At 42.3% G+C, this 20,010-nt stretch overlaps 1 protein-coding gene across 1 annotated transcript in view; it reads left to right on the forward strand.

Annotated features, from left to right (window-relative positions):
• The window catches only part of bcr (BCR activator of RhoGEF and GTPase), a 91,543-nt gene that overhangs the window by 66,074 nt on the left and 5,459 nt on the right, over positions 1-20,010 (forward strand). The window contains exons 5-21 of the mRNA XM_030435545.1: positions 220-327; positions 2,975-3,035; positions 3,146-3,198; positions 3,619-3,759; positions 10,039-10,160; positions 10,372-10,537; positions 10,699-10,818; positions 11,109-11,184; positions 11,349-11,453; positions 11,750-11,824; positions 12,210-12,307; positions 13,106-13,237; positions 16,921-16,980; positions 17,330-17,439; positions 18,348-18,487; positions 19,048-19,182; positions 19,296-19,401. Coding sequence (XP_030291405.1) covers positions 220-327; positions 2,975-3,035; positions 3,146-3,198; positions 3,619-3,759; positions 10,039-10,160; positions 10,372-10,537; positions 10,699-10,818; positions 11,109-11,184; positions 11,349-11,453; positions 11,750-11,824; positions 12,210-12,307; positions 13,106-13,237; positions 16,921-16,980; positions 17,330-17,439; positions 18,348-18,487; positions 19,048-19,182; positions 19,296-19,401 — 1,808 coding nt within the window. The remainder of the gene's footprint in view (positions 1-219; positions 328-2,974; positions 3,036-3,145; positions 3,199-3,618; positions 3,760-10,038; positions 10,161-10,371; positions 10,538-10,698; positions 10,819-11,108; positions 11,185-11,348; positions 11,454-11,749; positions 11,825-12,209; positions 12,308-13,105; positions 13,238-16,920; positions 16,981-17,329; positions 17,440-18,347; positions 18,488-19,047; positions 19,183-19,295; positions 19,402-20,010) is intronic.

Raw genomic sequence — 20,010 nt, forward strand, 5'->3', positions numbered from 1 at the left:
GTCTTTACAATGAACTGTTCTGTCTCACAGCATAGAGAGCGCTGTTTATGTCTTCTGTATGGAAGCCAGCTTAGAGTTTACCTCCATTTTATAACATTTCTATTTGGATTTAAAGGTGTGCATGCAGCTCACTCACTGACAAACATTTGTAATACGTCAGATCTGTTCATAACATTGTAAGCTTCACATTCCTTCTCTGTTTCTTTTCCTGTCCATCAGGCCAGCCAGCTCGGAGTTTACAGAGCTTTCGTGGACAACTATGAACTGGCTGTGGAGACGGCGGAGAAGTGCTGCCAGGCCAACACGCAGTTTGCCGAAATCTCTGAGGTAAGAACGAGAGAGGAACAAGAGGATTACAACAACATGCAGGTGTACAAATACATGTTTCTACTGAGAGTAAATGGCTTTACTGTAAATGTGTGTGTGTGTGTGTGTGTGTGGAGGGGGGGGGAGAATTGGACAAAAAGCAAACAGTAACGGGGTTCAGCTTCTGTCTCAAAGCTGGAGCAGGTGTTGAAACTGTGATCTCTCAGTTATGGGATCATTTTACCGCGCATACCAGCAAATTATCCAAGTGAGTATCACAAGTTTCTTTCTTTTTTTTCATGTGAGGAGCAATGCCATATCTAATTTAGATAAAAGTAAGTAGAGGTTCAGTCAAGTTCTCAGCAACATTGCACTTGATTGTTTGTTGAACTCCCACACTTTCCTGCCTATACTCTAAAAGATGAGTGGTGGGTCGGCAATATACTCCTCCTACTCACTCTTTAGTTAGAATACAGAATACAGTATAAAGTTTGTGCTGTAGCTATGCAATCAGTGTGTTACCAGTACAACACATTTAATAGTAATCATAGAAAACACTTTCTTTCTTTTTCACATCTTTATTTATATCCAAGATCCAATATACAGGCAGATAAATACATAAAGTGCAGATCAAGGTGCTTTACAACAACATTATTTAAAAAGATACAAAAAAAGATAAGTAGGTTCATGATGAATCATTTAAAAGGTTGTAAAAAGGCGGATACATAAAAGTCATTCAAAAGGAGCTGAAAAACGATGGATATTAACTGAATGCCTGCCTGAATAAATAGTCCTCGGAATGTATTAGATGTGTTTTAATGCTGTAAGTCACCAGATAGTGCAGTATAGTAGATCTCTAGTGTGTCTGCTATGATTCATATTATCTCAGGATGTTGAATTAATGTGTGTCTTGAAGGCCTTGAAGAGTACTACTAGATGTGTGGAAGGGGAAAAAGAATAGTTTAACGCCTTTTGTGGCTCCAGAGGTAGCTGGATGTAATCTAATAAATTGCCTTCCAGTGATGTCACTTTGTGGCTAAGTTGCATTGTGGGTAATGTAGGCGCCAGGTTTTGAAAAGCATCCTACAGGTCCTAACATTGGACATGTGGAGACTCATTATGGACAGCTTGAAAATAAATGATTACTATAAATGATGATGATTTTCAAAAAAGAGCCTACATTGTGGCACTGTTTAGCTCAGTTGGTGGAGCGGGCGTCCCATGTGCTGAGGCTTTGCAGTGGACCTGGGTCCCTTTGCTGCATGTCCATCCCCCTCTCTCTCTCCCTGTTTCCTGTCACCCTCTTCAGCTGTACTATCAATAAGGCCGTAAAAGGCCAAAAAAAATACTTGGCCTTTACCCACAATGCAACCTAGGTAGTGAGTGAAATCACTGGAGTCAATTCATCAGATTGCATACATGCATAGCTTCCTCTGGAGCCACAAAAGGCTTTATACTACTTCATCACATATGCAGTAGTACTCACTGAGACCTACATGTGTTGTCTTTTTAACAGCTAATCTTGTGTCGCTATACTTCGTCCAGCTGGACAGTTTGTGAGAGAGAGGATGTCTTGGTTGGCCACATAAAACCAACAAAGACAATATCTGACTCACTACAGTGTTAAATTGTGTGTAATCGGGGAAAGGAACAGATTCAGAGAGGTGTCACGTAGAATAAGTCGATTTTTCTCAGCAGCTTGAACAGTTTTTGTCCCTGCTGCACTGTACTTGCAAAACGCTCTCCCATTATTCACCCACGCAGCTTTTATCATTTCCCTGCATTTAAATTTGAATGTCCTGCTGAATATTTCCGCACAAATGCAGCCAGAGGCAATTTTTGTGTGTGTGTGTGTGCCCATGTGTTTGTGCTTATGTACGTACATCAGTGAAATGGAGCAATGCAGAGAGAGGACGGTTGTTGGTGTTTTCTGTAGTTTCGGCTTGTTCTCATTCTCGTCGCCCAGCAGGAAAATATGAGCTCACCGCGAATACTGTAGATGAGCCTTGACAGCGTAATGAATTTGTACATTAATCTTATCTGCAAACACGAGTCTCCAACAGCTCCGAGGGGCTCAGGATAATTTGTTTTATCGAAGACAAAGTAGATTTAAAAACTCTTACTCTCGTGCTTTAAATCTAGTTTTGGAAACTGATTGACTGACTGACCGAATTGACCCTGGCTTAAACTAGTCATCGCAATCACAACAGTGTTGTTTGTCAAGTTTGAAGGCTCAGATGTTATTACAGCAAACATTCACCTCTAATTTCATTAGCTTAGTTATCTTGATAGATAAAAAAAAAAAAAAAAGTCTAGTGTTAACATCCTCTTCTTCCTGTCTTTTTCTAGCAATGTGGCAGCTCCTGGTACACCATCAGTCTTCGTCTATGTTTTACGAGGTCTATCAGTTAGCGTCGTGGCTGGTCTCTGCACGTGGGATGGGGAATTCATCATCGAGGGTTGTTAATGGCCTAAGTAATGATGCATGACTCTGAGCCATCTGAGCAAGATGGTGGGGGGAAAAGCTGCTGAGGATGGCATAATTAATTTGGAAGTGGATGACCTCAGTGCTGGAGCAAGGATAATAACATCACTATGATTTCAAATCGTTTAACCATACTGAGCAGGTATTTAAAGGTCTGTGTTTTTTTTGTGCCTCTCCAAACAGAACCTGAAGGTGAGGAGCCCCAAGGACTCGAAGGACCAGACGGCCAAGAACTCTCTAGAGGGTCAGTCACACCATGCTAGTTTTACTTCAGATATTCAAATATAACACGGATTAAAACAATTGCATAAAATATACTAATTCCGTCAGGTTTCTCTCTATTTTTATGTGCAGCTTTGCTTTATAAACCAGTGGACAGAGTGACTCGCAGCACATTGGTACTTCATGTAAGTAAATAAAGTAATGATATGCGCTCAAGCAGCAACACGTCTTACTACTGGTGCATCACAATTGTGTTCTTGTGTGTTTTAGCCTCTGTTGCTCACAAATTAATCCTAGAAGTCATTTAACAGGTGATCAAAACCCAACATGCAGCCTTTTTTTTTTGCAAACATACAAAAATATCTCCATTGGCACCCAGCTCAAGAAAAACAATTGTGATCCAGAATAATAGTTTATATATGAGCAATTACAGATTAGAGATGTGCCTTTTTATGTAGGTTTGCCATTTACCATTACCAGTTACCATTTTCTTTTAGAATTCAGGGCAAAATGTATTGCATATATGAAAAAGTATTAAAATAAATGAACTGAGAAATTGTTTTGCTTTTAAAATTAATCATTTTCCATCTCCTGCTGCACCCCAGGACTTGCTTAAACACACGCCCACCAGCCACCCAGACCACCCGCTTCTGCAGGATGCTCTGCGCATCTCCCAGAACTTCCTGTCCAGCATCAACGAGGAGTCGACGCCCCGGCGCCAATCCATGACGGTCAAGAAGGGAGAGGTGAGTGTTTTATGCCCAGTTGATATGCTCTTTTTTAACAGATAATTAGCAGTATAGCTCTAGTGCTCAACACGTCCGCATACCTAAACACTTATTTTTTATAAATACATTATACCTAACGGCCCTTGTAATGTATTTCTGAACTCATCTGCACCATCAAGGACAGAACTGTTGTGTTTTTCCAAAAATCTAATATCATGAACCTTCCATCGAGATGTCCCGAGGTGATACAGGAAGCAGTCTAGATGATAGTAAAATCTTCATCAGTAAATCATTGCACCTCTGATATTGAGCAGGATGACGTCACGGCCCCACCCTCTAAATTACTTTGAAGTCACTGCCAATTGAGAGTACAGGGGCCACCAATCTGCAGCCTAAAGCAGAGCCCATGCCCATATATGGTCATACCAGGGTTGCCTAGCTGAGGGTGATTCTGTGTTTGCTCTACGTCACTCCTGTGGCTTCCCATCCCTCCAATCTCCCCCTAACGCACACACACACACACACAGTCCCTCACAGTCTACCCCCCACTGTCGCTCTCATCCCCGGAGATGACTTGACGCACATGAATGGATGCCTCTTGATTGATAGCTTGCGTGACACTGCCGTACATAATGCCTTGTAATGAGCCACCGGTCCGCTCTGACTGGCAGATTCAAAGTTAATTATTCATAAACGGAGGGTGGGAGCAAACAAGCGAAAAAAGGCTGAGCCGGCTCCTCCTTCTGCTCACAGGGGGGTCATTACTGCACCCTTTTCTACACACACACACACGCACACACACACACACACACACACACACACACACACACACACACACACACACACACACACACTCTGTCCTATGCTCTGTTTCCATTCACTCTTCCTCTTGTTTGCCTTTGAACATATACACACACACACACACATACACAGTCCCCTCCTATACTCCCGCAGGCCCCCAGTTCCATCCCAGTCTGTCCGAACCTCCACACCAGTCATCAAATATTTAGCATGGATACATGAAAGCAGCACATGGAAATCGATGGGGCTCATTATATCGTACCTTCCCATAGACAGAATATATATTATGCCCAAGGTTTTTGTCTGCGTTCCCCCATCCGAGCTGCAACATAAACCTCGTTTCAGCCATCCAAAGACTGTCGACACCCAGGAAGTCGAGATGCTGAGGCCTTGCATTCGGTGAGGACGTCAGCGCCTAAAAGGCTGATAAATCCTAAATCGCTTTTAAATGGAGAAGATGTGGCTGTGACGCTACAATTACAGAAAACAGTCAAGTGATTTGAGGTAGCAGGCGTAAAATACAAAGTCAGCACAACCTCAAACTCCTGAATAGACGCTTTGCTGAATGCTAAATCTGTACTCAGACTTCTACATGATGTCCATGTTGAAAGGAAAGCAGTGTCCCTCATTATCCTTTGTCACGTGAAACAAATTGGATGCCTGCAGGATCTGTATATGTAGAATGAAATTCATTTGATTTGTACAGCAGGTATGGTGGTAATGCGCTCAAAGGGGAACTCCACCAATTTTATGCATTAAAGTATGTTCACAGGTGTTCACCGAATATGTGAGAATAGTTGTAAGCCCTTTGTGGCTCCAGAGGAAGGTGCATGGAATCTGATGAATTGCCTCCGGTGATGTCAATCAGTGGCTAAGCATTGTGGGTAATGTGGGCTCCAAGTTTTGCAAAGGAAGAAGAACATGTGGAATAAAGAAGGTGAAATCTCCAGTTCTTCTGTATCATTTTAAATTTGTTTTTAAACTCTCCATAAGGAGTTCAAAAGTGTTACAGGAGGGCAATATCAGACCAATAGACTGCTTCCCAAATCCTGGTGTCAACATTACCCACAGTGCAACTGGGTGACATCACTAGAGGATATTTATCAGATTACGTGCGGCTTCCTCTGGCGTCACCATTTAATTGTTAGTGCTGATGAGGTGATGAGCTAAATACAATGGGATAGCACAGGTAATACAACGGGAAACAGGCCACAGTGCTCATTTTATGATCCGACCTGAAATGTAAAGGACTGAGGGTGTGCTTGCCCTCCATGTGCACACAGTAGCCTGTGGTTTGCTCAGTGGAGGCATGCAGGAGCAGAGCAGCACAAGTGGCACCCAGAGGCCCCCGGCCCCCACCAGACGAGGGGAGGGGACAAACAGAAGCAGCTTAATTAAAATGCAAATGACGGCACTGCCTCAATCTCAATTCACCTCCTCATCCTGCTTTGTTTGGCTGTGGGAAAGATATGCTACTGTGTGTGTGTGTGTGTGTGTGTGTGTGTATGTGTGTGTGTGTGTGTGTGTGTGTAGTTCCACTAGAAATTTCCTTCCCTCCTCATATACACACATCGCTTTACAACACACAACCGCAGAGACGCTCCTTGAAGCATGTATTCTAAATATAAACACAGATCTTTTGTAGATTCATGCCATTACTCTTGCACACGCTCTCAGCGAGGAGATGGTCAATATTTAATCGGCGCTCAGTGCTGTCAGCGTGCTCTGCCTCCCGTCGCTTCTCCTTCCTACAGCGGCGCTGCTGATGTTCCGGTCAGCTATTATAAGAAATGGAGAAAGTCACATTTTCTCCTACTGGCTGTTCGATATTATGAAAATGTCATCTGATGCGCTGAGACAGCTGGTTCTGTCGAGGGTGTCTTTTCCCCCGTAGCAGGGCGAAGCAGCAGCGTAAGCGCATTTTTAAATTCATCAGATTACTGATGTAGGGGTGAGCCTTAACTGGAGAACATGTCCACATGCAAAGATAGAACAATGAATTTGAAATTAAATAAGGATCTAAAGGCATGAGTGTGTTTTGCATGAGCAGGTTAACAGATGCGTTATCCCTCCACATGATTCCCATTCACTCCCACACAGTTAGAGGCCTGTAAATCCCTAATCTATCTGTTATCCCTGCCTTTATTTTATCTCTCATGAGATCAATGAAAGGAGGATTATTATTAAGGCTTGATGGGCAATGTAGTTTCCCAGCAGGTCAAGTCCACTTCACTTACCTTGATGTAAGGACAAACCTGGTAACTCCTGTGTGGAACGATTCTGCTGACCTGTCATTTTAATCTGAAGGAGTCACTGTTACTAGTTTGTCACTTCAGGTACTTTTTCTGTACTAATCCATCCTAATCTACTATTGGACCTCTTGAATGATAATCCAATCAGTATTCTAGTCCGATCCCAAGAATTTACTGCTGACTCGTCATGATTATCACAGGAGATTTCAGCTTGTTGGATAACAATATCGCTTCAAAGCTTATACGTTTCAGAGGTTCAAAGCTACACGGTGAAATACACAGAGAAAGAAATAATTAAAGACCAACTCCACAGTCGAATTTGGAAAGGGGGAAAAACACAGCTGCACTGGCCTCTGAGGTTCAACAGATTTACAGTATACCTTTCAACCCACGGAACCACATCCAACAGCATAGCTAGGTGTGGTCGGGTGGGGTCTGTTGTAGTAGTCACCACATCCAACTGTGATGTCAAATGGTACCATGCGTGCTACGTCACTGATGCACCCAAGTAGGTTGTCACCACTAGTTGGGACAGCAAATCAGGCTGTTAGAACTGGGTGCAGTAACTCTGTCAAAGGTTTAGAAGAAAGTTAGAAGAGGGTAATACAAACAGCCAGAGGTTAGCAAAAATGCTAACTTGTTTGTGGGTTTTAGGACTCATTCCTTAAAGCACTATATCAGTAAATGTTAGCATGCTAATATGCTTATCAAAGATGGTGGACATGGTAAACTTAAAGCTGCAAAACATCAACATGTTACCGTTGTCACGAGGGGGTTCGTGTTAGCTGACGTCACCATCCAGTTCAAAGCTGTGAAACAGCAAAACAGAGCTGTCGGTCTTGTTCCTGTTATTTTTTTTATGAAAGTTTAACCCCTATACTGTATATACTGTATGTAATTGCCAGTGGATGTAATGCCCTTTAAACCACAAATCCGTGGTCTAATCACACCGTCCACATCATTGGTGCTGTTAATATGCATGGATAGCTTCGCAGTATAGCTTAAGATCCAGTACTCCTTGTATTTTCAGTTTAATGCTATGCCAAAAAGTAAGAAGAGCAGTGTGACCAATGTCTCACTCCAGCTACTGTACAGCCCACGTCCTAAATATAGACTGACATGACAGCATGTAGATTGACAGAAGTGAGGCGAGATGGAGCCTCGTTTTATATTCTAGCTAGAAAAAAAACATCCTCGGGGGGGATTACGTTACACGTGGAATGACTTCATAGATGTGCCATTCTCGTGGCTCCGAAGTCCCAAACCAAACCTGATGTTGGAGACTGAATGATGAACGTGTACACTAAATATTTACCAGAGGCTCTAACTACAGAAACTGCATAAGAAAATCACATCAGTGCCGGAGGGGAGAGGAAGTGAGGGAGCTGTCTTGTGTGTTCTGACAGATGTAGCATCCCAGTTGCCACGAGAGAAACATCACGGATAGACAAGCGAGCAAGTCATCTGGAAGTTATCTATCACAGGCCGTCATCGTTGCAGGCTTCATTATCTAGCTGGTTATGAATAATTATATCCACCAGTGGGAATTAGGCTTCTATTAGATCCTTATTTCAGGATCATAGCTTGCCGCGCAGTAAGAACTTCATGTGTGCTTGTGAATTCATGTGCATGACGGGATGGATTAAGGCAGTGGAGCTGCTTTGGTGACAAGTCACATGGTTTAGTATCTTCAGTAAGAAACCGTGGAATGCAATCAGGAGCTACTCTGTCTCTCTCAATTCTCCTCTCCTCTCGGTTCTCCGTCCGCCTTTCATTTTCTTTCTCCCATCCCCGTCTATCTCTCTCCCGTCTTCGTCACCCTCCCCTCGCCCTCTCCATCATCATCGAGTGACACAGCATGATCCTCCTCTTTCCCAGCAGATGTCTAGTCAGGTTTCGTAAGCGCATAAACCTCTCCTGCAGAAAGCATCGGCTCCACTTTAGTGTGTCCTGGCGGTGACAGTAACTGTGTGGTCATGATGGAGGGGGGAGGAGGAGGAGGAGGAGGAGGAGGAGGAGGAGGAAGAAGAAGGGGACAGGAGGGGGAGGGCACAGAGAACGAAGATAGGGACGTGATTGGCTCTGTACGTGCGTGATGTCGTGCTTCATGGCCTTGCTGCCAAGGAGTTGTGAGGGTTGAGTAGGCTTTAAGGGGTGGAGGGGGCCACTGTGGCCCCTGAAACAACACTGAAGAGAGTAGGAAGGAAGAGGAGACATAGATTTTGTTTATGTTATCCATTTTTAGCAGGTGTTGGCGGTAGATGGACTGTAAAATCCTTCATGCGTGCATATTGGGAATGTCGACCCGTTGGGTTTCTTTCTAAAAAGAAAATAAACCTGCACCCCAAATGTTGTCAGCTAGAGGTGCTCACTCATTAATACTTGTCGTTCCAGTATATATTTTCAAAAGTTTGACCCCACTGAATTTATTTATTATTACTGAAACAAATGATCAGGTAATAGGTGAAATCAGCCTGAGGAGTGATTAAAATCAAGCACCGCATTCTCATCCTCGTTTCATGCAATCAAAAGGCTAAAAGCAAGGGCAAAAAATCAACTACAAGAAGTGTCCATTCCCTAATAGATCTGCTCTGTCTGAGTTAAAATACTTTGGAATGATTTTATTTTATTCTCTCATATTTTACAGTGAACCTCTCCTCTCCTTACTGTGTTACATAGAAGCAATTCCAAGGTTACGAACATGTAAAAGTGAACCGTTACTATCAAGTTGTGGTTTGACGTTCATCTGCTTCCCATTCTTGTTCCAAGTCCGTTCTTGTAAATCTGTCTGTCTCATTTGTACAATGGCTTTACTGCCCCCTTTTGGCAGATGGCGGCATTACGGATCTCATTACATAGTCTGACATCAGTGATAATTCCCAGAGCTCCAAACAACACTCGTCCCTGTGCTACCGTTACGTCATTCATTCCTCTGTGTCCTGTGAATTGAAGATTAATGCTAGAATATGATAAAATAATTGACCAGGTCATTAGATGAACCAGTGCTATTAAATGCACAACCCTCCACAATTTTGGGGAATCATTTGGTTCATATTGAGCTCCTGAGCTTTTCTCACTGATGATCGAGAAAAGATGACATTCTCGACGACGAGTTTAAGTCCACCACACCCCGTGACAGCTCATAAGTATGCCTCTCTCATATCCCGATCGCCAAATGCTGAGTTACCGACACCAAAAGCTTTGTGTCACCGACCCCGCCGTCCTTGTCTGTTGTTTCCTGCAGAACCGCCAGCTTCTGAGGGACAGCTTCATGGTGGAGTTGGTGGAGGGAGCGAGGAAGCTGCGGCACGTCTTCCTCTTCACCGATCTGCTGCTCTGCGCCAAACTGAAGAAACAGATCGGAGGGTAAGACACTTTAATGACGGACAAATCAACACTTGTTGTTCAGAGACGTCCTCACTATCCGGCAGTCACTGATTCAAATTTCAAGTTAAAATTGAACCACAGTTAACCTTCTTCTGAATTGTTCTATTTTCTTTCCCTTTTCTTCCGTCTCCTTTTCCACACTCTTCACATCTTTTATCCACCGTCACCTGTCCTTCCCCATCTCCCGCAGTAAAAACCAGCAGTATGACAGTAAGTGGTACATCCCCCTGACTGACCTGACCTTCCAGGGCCCAGAGGAGGCTGAGCCACTTACCATCCCCCAGGTCCCCGATGAAGAGCTCGATGCCATGAAGGTCAAGATCTCCCACCTCCGCAGTGAGATCCAGAGGGAGAAGGTAGCGTGGATCTGCACAGTTTCACTAAAAACTCTCACTCACAATACTGCATTTTTTAAGTTTGTCTGCTAGGATTTTCTCTCATACAACTTATTGGATGTTGGAACTCTCTAGCCAGTGTCAGATGATCGACACAAACATTTTCACCTCTGTGATTTCAGAGAGCCAACAAGGGTTCCAAAGTTATCGACCGTCTCAGGAAGAAGCTGTCAGAGCAGGAGTCTCTGCTCCTGTTGACATCTCCGAGCATGCCCCTCAGAGTCTACAACAAGAGCGGCAAGGTAACGAAGACCTCCAAAATTAACTGCTCCTGTTTCTTGATTGTCCTTTGCCATCATCAGCTCTACCCCATCGCCCTCCTCCCGCCACTCCCTGTATCTGCTTTTCTTATTTTACCACCTTTATTCTTGTCATCTGCCTCATTTCCAGCACAACAGATTAATACTCCTAGATCTCTCTCATGCTAGACCTTCTTGGATCACACTTCAAGCGAAGGTCCTTCTAATAAGCATTAGCTTGTGGCCCTTATAAGATGCTTATTAATACGTTTTTTTTGTGCATTTGTCTTCAGAGTTACGGTTTCCTGATTTCGTCGGACTACGAACGTGCAGAATGGCGGGAGATGATCAAGGAGCAGCAGAAGAAATGTAAGTGTCTTGGAATATTTGGATTTTTTTCCCATTTGCGAAACATCCCGGACACTTGAACTTTGCATACATGTACAATAGAAACTGCCAATCATGGATGAAAACAAAGGGAAATCAATACATGGACCGTCTTTTACAGCCTACATTTATTGTCTTCCCTCAAGGTTTTAAAACGTCCTCCTTGACGTCCATGGAGCTGCAAATGTTGACCAGCTCCTGCGTCAAACTGCAGACCGTCCACCACATCCCACTTAGCATCAATAAAGAAGGTAGGGTGCTGATGGTTGTATTTTAAAGTTGCACTCAAATGCTTCAGCTGATTTAGATGAACATTCTGCATAAAATGATAACGTGTAGACGTGTGGTAACACTTTCACACTTGCTTGATTTTGATTATTATGAGTATAGTGAGTGCACAGAGGTTCAAGCCACATATTTTATACTGTACTGTTTTTTTTCCATGTCTGATTCTGCTCCAAAACAAACAGAGGTCTGCATGTTTTTCTAACCCCTCCTCGCTGTCTTTTTTTTTTTTTTCTCCTCTGCTCGCTGACTGTTTTTCCAGAGGATGAATCCCCCGGTCTCTACGGGTTCCTGAATGTAATCGTCCACTCCGCCTCCGGCCTCAAACAGAGCTTGAGTGAGTCACTCACCTTTGGCCTCCCTGCAAACAACAGAAAATGCAGATAATCAGGCAAAATTAATTTGACGTGAATGTGGCGCAGTGGGAAACAGTGTTTTACAGCTGTGTGTTTCCCTCTGAACTACTTTACTTGGTTTGATTTTCAAGTTTCTGGTCAGATGTTTTAGTGTCTACAGCTGCTGCTTTGATGTATTCACTGGGTTGCGTAACACATGCCTGGAGACCTATGTTTGAAACACTTTGACGAACTTAACGGGACTCATTCGTTAACTGCTTTCTGGAGATGACATCTCACATTTAGCTAATTCAATTGCTCATGTAATGCATTCACAAAGACCTCTTCAAAAGTAATATTTTTTCAACCTTCTCTCATCTCTGTCAGATCTCTACTGCACATTGGAGGTGGATTCCTTTGGCTTCTTTTCAAACAAAGCTAAGACGAGAGTGTATCGATACACTACTGAGCCCAAATGGAACGAGGTAAGAGAAAACGAAACAAGCGGACCACACATGTCCCTGCAGAGTCTGTCGTGATATTACATTTAAATGAATCGAACACAACCTTCAATTGTCCGTGTTGCACCCTGGAGGCCTTTTTAAAAAAATAAAAAGTTGGAATTAGTCCCTGCAAGGATTCATTTGATTTGAATATTCCCAAAAGTGTTGTATCCATTGTGCTCAACATTCTTCATTGGTTGCTTCGTATTAGTGTGTTTATTTCTTTTACACGCACTGAATCTGACATCTGGTCCTGTAATCAGTTTGCTGTCCATCTTTGAGTAAAGATGTCTAACAGAAGCTATACAGAGCAGCTGCAGCCCCTGCAAACATGTAGCAAACATATGCATATAGGCACAAACATGAATGCATTAATGACACAGCTGGATGTTGGAGGTGAGCACCACTACACAGACGAAGAAGAGCTTTGAGACACGGTTCATCTGCAGCAGCGTTTTTTTCCATCGTGGACCCGAAGGACTCTTTGAGGATTTTTTTGCCCAGCAAAGTGGAAATAATATCAGATAATGAGGGGCTGCTGGTGATGACTCACATCTGTCCAAATGCTAAGTGAACCAACGCAGTGCGGGCCCTCAGAACGATGTGCAAAACATCTGCAGCGGAGGGCTGGACATAATTACAGGGAATGTTGGTCAGCTGTGGTGGGATGTCTGGATTAAAGTGTACGGTGGATGTTTATGATCACGCTTGTTCTTATTCCTGTGTCAGTTTTTGCTCAAATAATCACCCTACATCTGTTTTTTTCTGCCTCCCACTCAGGAGTTTGAGATTGACCTGGAGGGCTCTCAGACCCTGAGGCTGCTCTGCTACGAGAAGTGCTACAACAAGACCAAGCAGAACAAAGAGGATGGAGAGAGCACAGACCGCATCATGGGGAAAGGACAGATCCCGGTAAGACATGACGTCATCCCCCCACCACCACCACCACCACGACTCATTACTGATCGGCAGTTATGTCACCACCACTGCCGCAAAGCATGAAATTCAAATTATTGCTCAATGAATGACTAAAACTCAGCATGATGTCAACATTGGCTGATTAGATTAATTGCCCTCTTATGTAACGGATGGATCAGGTTCATTTCATTTCATTTCATTTCATTTTCATGCCATATATCTATCACTGCATTGCCAGGTTTGGTCACAGTCGTGGGTTCGATAACAGTTATTGAGAAACAGCAGTGCCACCCTGCGTATTTGAAAATAACATCAATATGACGAGGTGCCAAAATTCTGATAATGCTCTGAAAAAAACAACAACACTGACACTATCCTGAGCCGTCTGGCCGTGAAACAGACTGATCGGTGGTTGATAGCAGATCTAGATAGCAGGTGACGAGGTTTCCAAGACGACGCCTGCCTGCAGGATAATGCCAAGTGTCACTCAGTGGGTCACCAGAGAGAAAAGCAAAGACACAGGTTAGACAGAAAAGATTTAGCCTGCAACACGAGTCTCTCCAAAAAACCTCCTGCTTTTACTCCTCCACCCACAGCATGGCAGGCGCGTGTGTTGCCGTGTGTGTGAGGTTGTACACCGCTGAACATTGTTTAGCCTTCCAGAAAAACACACAAATTGATCTTCTCTCGGTGTGTCAAAGATCCGTGATGTCTTATTTTGTGTTTTTCTTGGACAAACTGAAACAAAAGCAAGACAAACACAAAAGCATTAAAACAGTACCGATGACTGGTTTGGTGTCACATTAGCTTCATGGTGTTTCATGCGTACACTGAATTCATATAAGCAGTATCCTGAACAGTTTGTTCAAATCTACATCAGGAAAAGTCCCTTTGTTGCTTGCTGTCTGCCAAACTGTCTATGAATCATAGTCACAATGCTCCACCTGGTGGTTCTTATGGAAATCCTGTGACAAAATCGCTTCTCAACAGATGATGTCATTCACAACAAACCACCCAGACTGGTGAGAAAGTCGCTCAGGGGGATTTTCAATAATCCACAGCAAGAAACTGACGCTGCTGTCTTCGGCAGAATGAATCCAACAGATTACTGTTCGTTTTTACTGATTTACCAACAAAATGAACGTTTGGAGCAGAATAAATACACATTTACTTGCCAGAGTGGTTGGTAATCGAACAAACCATCCAGGTGTTGGTTATTTATCGTTAACCTACCAAACAGTTTTAACATTTTAAATGTGATTTCTCTTTATTCTCTGTCGTTGTCTGTTTTGTGTGATTGTTGTTGATTTATGCACCTAGATGACATTCTTATCTTGTAAATTAGCTGGACACCCTTGTTAAACAGACAAAACAAAACAAACAAACCAACATAAGTACATACATACAAAAAATGAATAAATAGACGTTAGAAATTAAGAATTGAATGATATAAAACAACAAGACATTAGACTGGAAATGTTATATTCTTCTGACAATAAATCATTTATTTAGAGACAAAGGTCATGTTGGACAAAAGTTACAAATATTATCCAATAAGTAAAAATGCCATGATGCAATTTTTTGATTTTCGGTTTTTATATCTGTTCATTAATATTTTCAGCAATCATTTTTATAACTTTGCTAAGTGTGATGCACTTTTTAGTTTGTCATTGCATGGGCTCCATAGATTTATCCTGTTAGCAAAAATACAAGGATTTATTTAGCTCGTAGTGACCCTTTGCTTCTTAAGCATGCACATTTATCTCATATCCAATTGTCTATGGAGCAACTTGGTCGCCAAGCAGTTGAAGCACATGTCATATAACTGCAACGTTGCCAGGATCGACTCCATTTGTACATGTCATAGCCCTCTTCCTCCCTCACTGTCCTTCTGCTTCTTTACCTCACTTTTTCTTAATTCAAACAACTTTTTGATACTTTCAGGAAGAAATTTACTTTTAACCGTATAAATCATAGGCCTAATCAACAACTTGATTATCTGACTGTGGTGTCAAAATGTTTTTTAAGTAGCATTGCTTTACTGTCTCACCTCATACTGTTGCCTTCATTTCAACTTTTTTTTGCAGTTTAGTGCATTTATTGGAAAAGTGTCTGCTGTTAAACAGCACAGGGTTCACTCGACCTCCATCCAGGCCGTAGAAGATAAAATCAAATTTGTTGGCCAAAAAGTTGAGCTTTTAATGCATTTTATCAGGAAGCAAAAGGAGCTCTTGGGGCTTTGCTGTTTTTAGTGCAACGTAATTCTTTGTAGATAAACGGCTCAAACCAAAGAGCACTCTGAGCAGTGGAAGATTCAGTTATGAGAAATATGATCCAGCTTCGCATGCAACCAGATGGGCCTTAGCCTAGGTAAACATCCAACGTACAGTACACTGTGTGTGTGTTTGTTTCATGGTGTCGGATGTGTGTGAGTATCTGTGTGTGCACCCACATTTTATTGCCCCAGATGGCATGACTCCTCAGATCTGAGTGTGTTTGTGCATGTTTGGGTGTGAATTATAATGTCTTTCAACAGATTTGTTTATTATGTCCGTAAAAATGCAGCAGAGGGATGTTACATAATAACAAACCACCTCTAAAAAAACATTCCAACATGATGGTGGGAAGATTTGTGCTGTTAATACATCTATAAATGAATGCACTGCTATGTTGACGTAACTGAGCTATACATACAGTATGTAGGACAGCAGTATGTAAAGATAACCCAATCTTTACAACATAAACATTCATAATGCATATAGCTGCAGCGGTACGTGAGAAGATGGTCAGATACATTATAACTCAATTTAAGCTTTATTTATTACATATCCTGCCAACTGACACACAGATGTGAAGTGGTGGAAGTAATAGAACAGTGAATGTAGTGTTTCTAAGTAAAATGTCACCTGTAAGTGACACAAGATAATATCTGACATTATTAGATTGTTCATACAGATGCATCAATACATAAGCAGCGTTTTACTGCTGGTAGAGGAGGAGCTGATTTCAACTACTATACTCCTAACTTCTATAAAGTTATGTAGTTGTCAAGTGGTTCCCCCTTTGAGGATCCACTTGATAAATCTGAAGGGCCATAAGATGAAGAAGACAAAACAAAAGTCTTCTACATAAATCTGTTTTTTGTTTGTTCGTTTACTGGCACACTGGCACCCAAACATGACTGGTCCTAGTGAGAATCTTTTGTTTATTCTCCCGCGGATACGTCAGAATATGGTGCACTACCTCTGGTTTATAAAAACGCTGGTGTTAACTGTTTTTAGTTGGTCTTTGGTCACGATAACCCAGCCTCCAGCCCCTGGTGTAGACGGTTCTTTGTCCTAGACCAGCAAAGGGGGTAGTGATGGTGCCACTCTGGAACCAGTTGTCCTGGCTGAGAGCCAGTTCTTTGGCTGTCGAAAGGCAAAGAACTGGTTCCAGCGTTGGCACTGGCTCCGAACCAGCTATTGAAGTACTTTAGGGGTAATAGAGATCTTAGTTTCTGAAAATGACAGAGACAAGGGTGACAAAGTTTAAAAAAACATTTGTTTGATCTTTAACAATGTGTGGTTCTATTGTATTTTTTGAAGGTTCAGCTGTGTTAATATTGTAAAATGTCTCTTAAATTCAGATTAAATAGAAAGTTATGCTCACTTGTATTGTCTTGGTCCTCCCCGCAGCTTGACCCTCAGAGTCTCCAAGGCAAGGACTGGCAGAGAACAGTAATTCCCATGAACGGGGTGAGTCGATCACATTAGTTATACTTTTTCAGAGTTCATTCCTGTGAATTTTTCCTCCCCTCACGCTCAAAAGTTGAGCTATTTTAGCAGAATACTCATAATAGGTCTCACTGTTAGATCGCTCCAACACAGCCTCACGTATGTAGTAAAGCAGCAGGCAAAAATGAGAAAACAGTTTTTCCAGGATGTGATTCAGCAGCTGATTTCTCTATGAAATCTACATCTGTTTTTAACATGGCAGGATTTCCTCAAGATCATGGGAAGCAATGGCAGATGGATTCCAGGCTTGTAGATTGGCCTCTCACTCTGTAAACCTGTTTTGACATGAAGTCCTTTCTTCCCATGTCAGATCGAGGTTAAACTTTCCATGAAGTTCACCAGCCGAGAGTTCAGCCTGAAGAGGATGCCCTCACGGAAACCAATGGGTGTGTTCGGTGTCAAGATCTCAACAGTGACCAAGTGAGTTCACATTTGAACGGCTGCTTGATTATAGGTAGATCGTCAGGTCACCTGTATTATTAACCTTTCAAACAGTTATCCTTGCTTTGATTATCAGGCATAAAGGGCATTTGTATTCTACACTGGTGTTCCCCAGGGCTCGATTCTAGTCCCCTTCTTCTTGTATCAATTGATAATCTCTTTGATTCTTTCCTCACATCCCACAATGTTATGCTGTTGATTTTTTTTTATTTATTTATTTATTTTTTTGGAAATAGACAAATTGACTTATTCTTATCAACATTAGCAATCCACATTTTCCACTATGCAGACTGCAAACTGTCTCCTTCTTGTTGTAAACAGTAGCCGGCTCTTCGTAAATGCTTCATTCAGAATGTTGTATGTTTCAGACGATTAATAAGACCATTTTTTGATTTCCTTCCTTACAGCCAGCTTTTGCTTTCCGTTTATTCAAGATGTAATAAAGGTCAAAGAGATTTCAGATATAAATATTCATTCATTGTGAAAACTTTGCCGCCTTAATTTCCATCTTCAAGGAGGTAGGAAGAGGTCGTAGGGAGACAGGAGGGAAAAGGGGGAAGAGAGAGAGAGAGAATGTGGTAGAAGCACCAACGTGTTTGTGTTTGTGGCCACTGTTGTTGCTGATGAGTGACATTAATGAAGATTAAAGATAACAAGTCTAACCCACTTGTTAGATTTGCCAGCAATAATCAATTAGCGTTGTAGATGAAACATTTTAACAGATATACGGGCAAAGAACCAGAGGTATTGCTAGCCCTTCCAGTAATCAAAACAAAGCGAAACACAACTGTTAGTCTTGTTTATTTCATCCTTTCGTCTCTGTAAACAAAATATTCATTCAGTATTCGAGTGTTTCTCATATAAACTGCTCGTTGGTGATCATCCAGGCGAGAACGCTCCAAGGTGCCCTACATTGTCCGGCAGTGCCTCGAGGAGATCGAAAGGAGGGGTATGGAGGAGGTGGGCATCTACCGAGTATCAGGGGTCGCCACTGACATTCAGGCCTTGAAGACCGCCTTTGACACCAGTGAGTACAGCCTTCATCTGCACACAGTCTTTAATTGTTGCTGTTGTCACTTGTAAACGTGTCAGTGTGACCATATTTCAGTTATGTGTAGTATATTCAGTCGACTTGATTTAAGATCCAATATTTTGTTACAATACAATATTTACAATGTATTTGCCGACAGTAGAGATTGTTTTTTTTTACATCTCTATGCATTTCATGGCCGTGCATTTCTAGGAAAGAAGGCTGAGACAATTTATTGACCGTCGCCTGAAGGAAACCCCTTTCTAGTCTTTCTATTTCTGTTGATCAGGTGATCATTTTTGTAGCTCTATGTCTGACTGTGGGTTTGAGGCATCATCTCTGATTAACAAGGTTTCTGAACTAACTCCTTATGAACTTGCATTTACGTGTGCGCTAACTGTGAATGTATCAGTGCGTGTATTGGACTGCAGTTCTGATGAGATACTGAAAACGAAGACGCATGACGACTGCTGCTTGTGCCCAGGTGTTCCCCTGTCTTGTCCTTCCCCTTTTTCATTGCCCCCGTTTTTGATGTCGCTGTCATCGCTCTCCTGTAGATCACAAAGATGTGTCAGTGATGATGAGCGAGATGGACGTCAATGCCATCGCTGGGACCTTGAAGTTGTACTTCAGAGAGCTGCCGGAGCCACTCTTCACTGACGAGCTATACCCCAATTTTGCAGGCGGCATTAGTAAGTTACTATTGAAAAGAGCTAACTATTAATGCTGTAAAAGAAAGAGTCCTTCATTTGCAGCATATGTAGTAAAAAAATATAAAAATAAAAACTCCTTTGCTTCTTTGCAGCCCTGTCTGATAGTGTTGCCAAAGAGAGCTGTATGTTGAACTTACTGCTGTCGCTGCCTGAACCCAACCTGGTCACATTCCTTTTCCTATTGGATCACCTGAAGAGGTAAGAACAAGTAAACACACACACGCTTGCAGATACACACACAACATATAGCCCTCTATAGCCTTCAACACAGAGGCTTCTTCATTCTGTATTCAGTTAGAACTGAAGAAACCCCTTGGATGAGAGGTGCAGCGTGTTATCAGTTGCCTACGATACAGCGCTTAGAATTACCATGACCTGGATGACGGAGAACCTTCATCAACATGTTGTGTGCAGTGTTCACCTGGGTCACATCTATGGGATGTTATTCAACTGCAACAACAAGATGTCCTCTGGTTACCTTGGTGATTACGAATAACATGAGGCTTAAAGCATTATGTGAGCGCTAACAGTGTAGATGCATCTGTTTAAAAGCATTGCATGTGTGAAATGGATGGTGCGAGAATAGAGCCTGCCATTCATGGTGCGCTATTACCTCACAGCATCAAGAACATTTATTTAATCAAATACACAGTCAGACAAGCAGGAGATGAGAGGAAACCGTTTCTAACTTGTATTTAACATACTGTTATAAGAAATGATTATTTCCATTATTGTTCTTTTTTTTACTATTACATGTTATAAAATGTCACATTTCTTAACATCACAATTGTCATGAGCCCAAGGTCG

The sequence above is a fragment of the Sparus aurata genome, chromosome 12 (genome assembly GCF_900880675.1).
Source record: "Sparus aurata chromosome 12, fSpaAur1.1, whole genome shotgun sequence".
NCBI classification, from domain to species: Eukaryota; Metazoa; Chordata; class Actinopteri; order Spariformes; family Sparidae; genus Sparus; species Sparus aurata.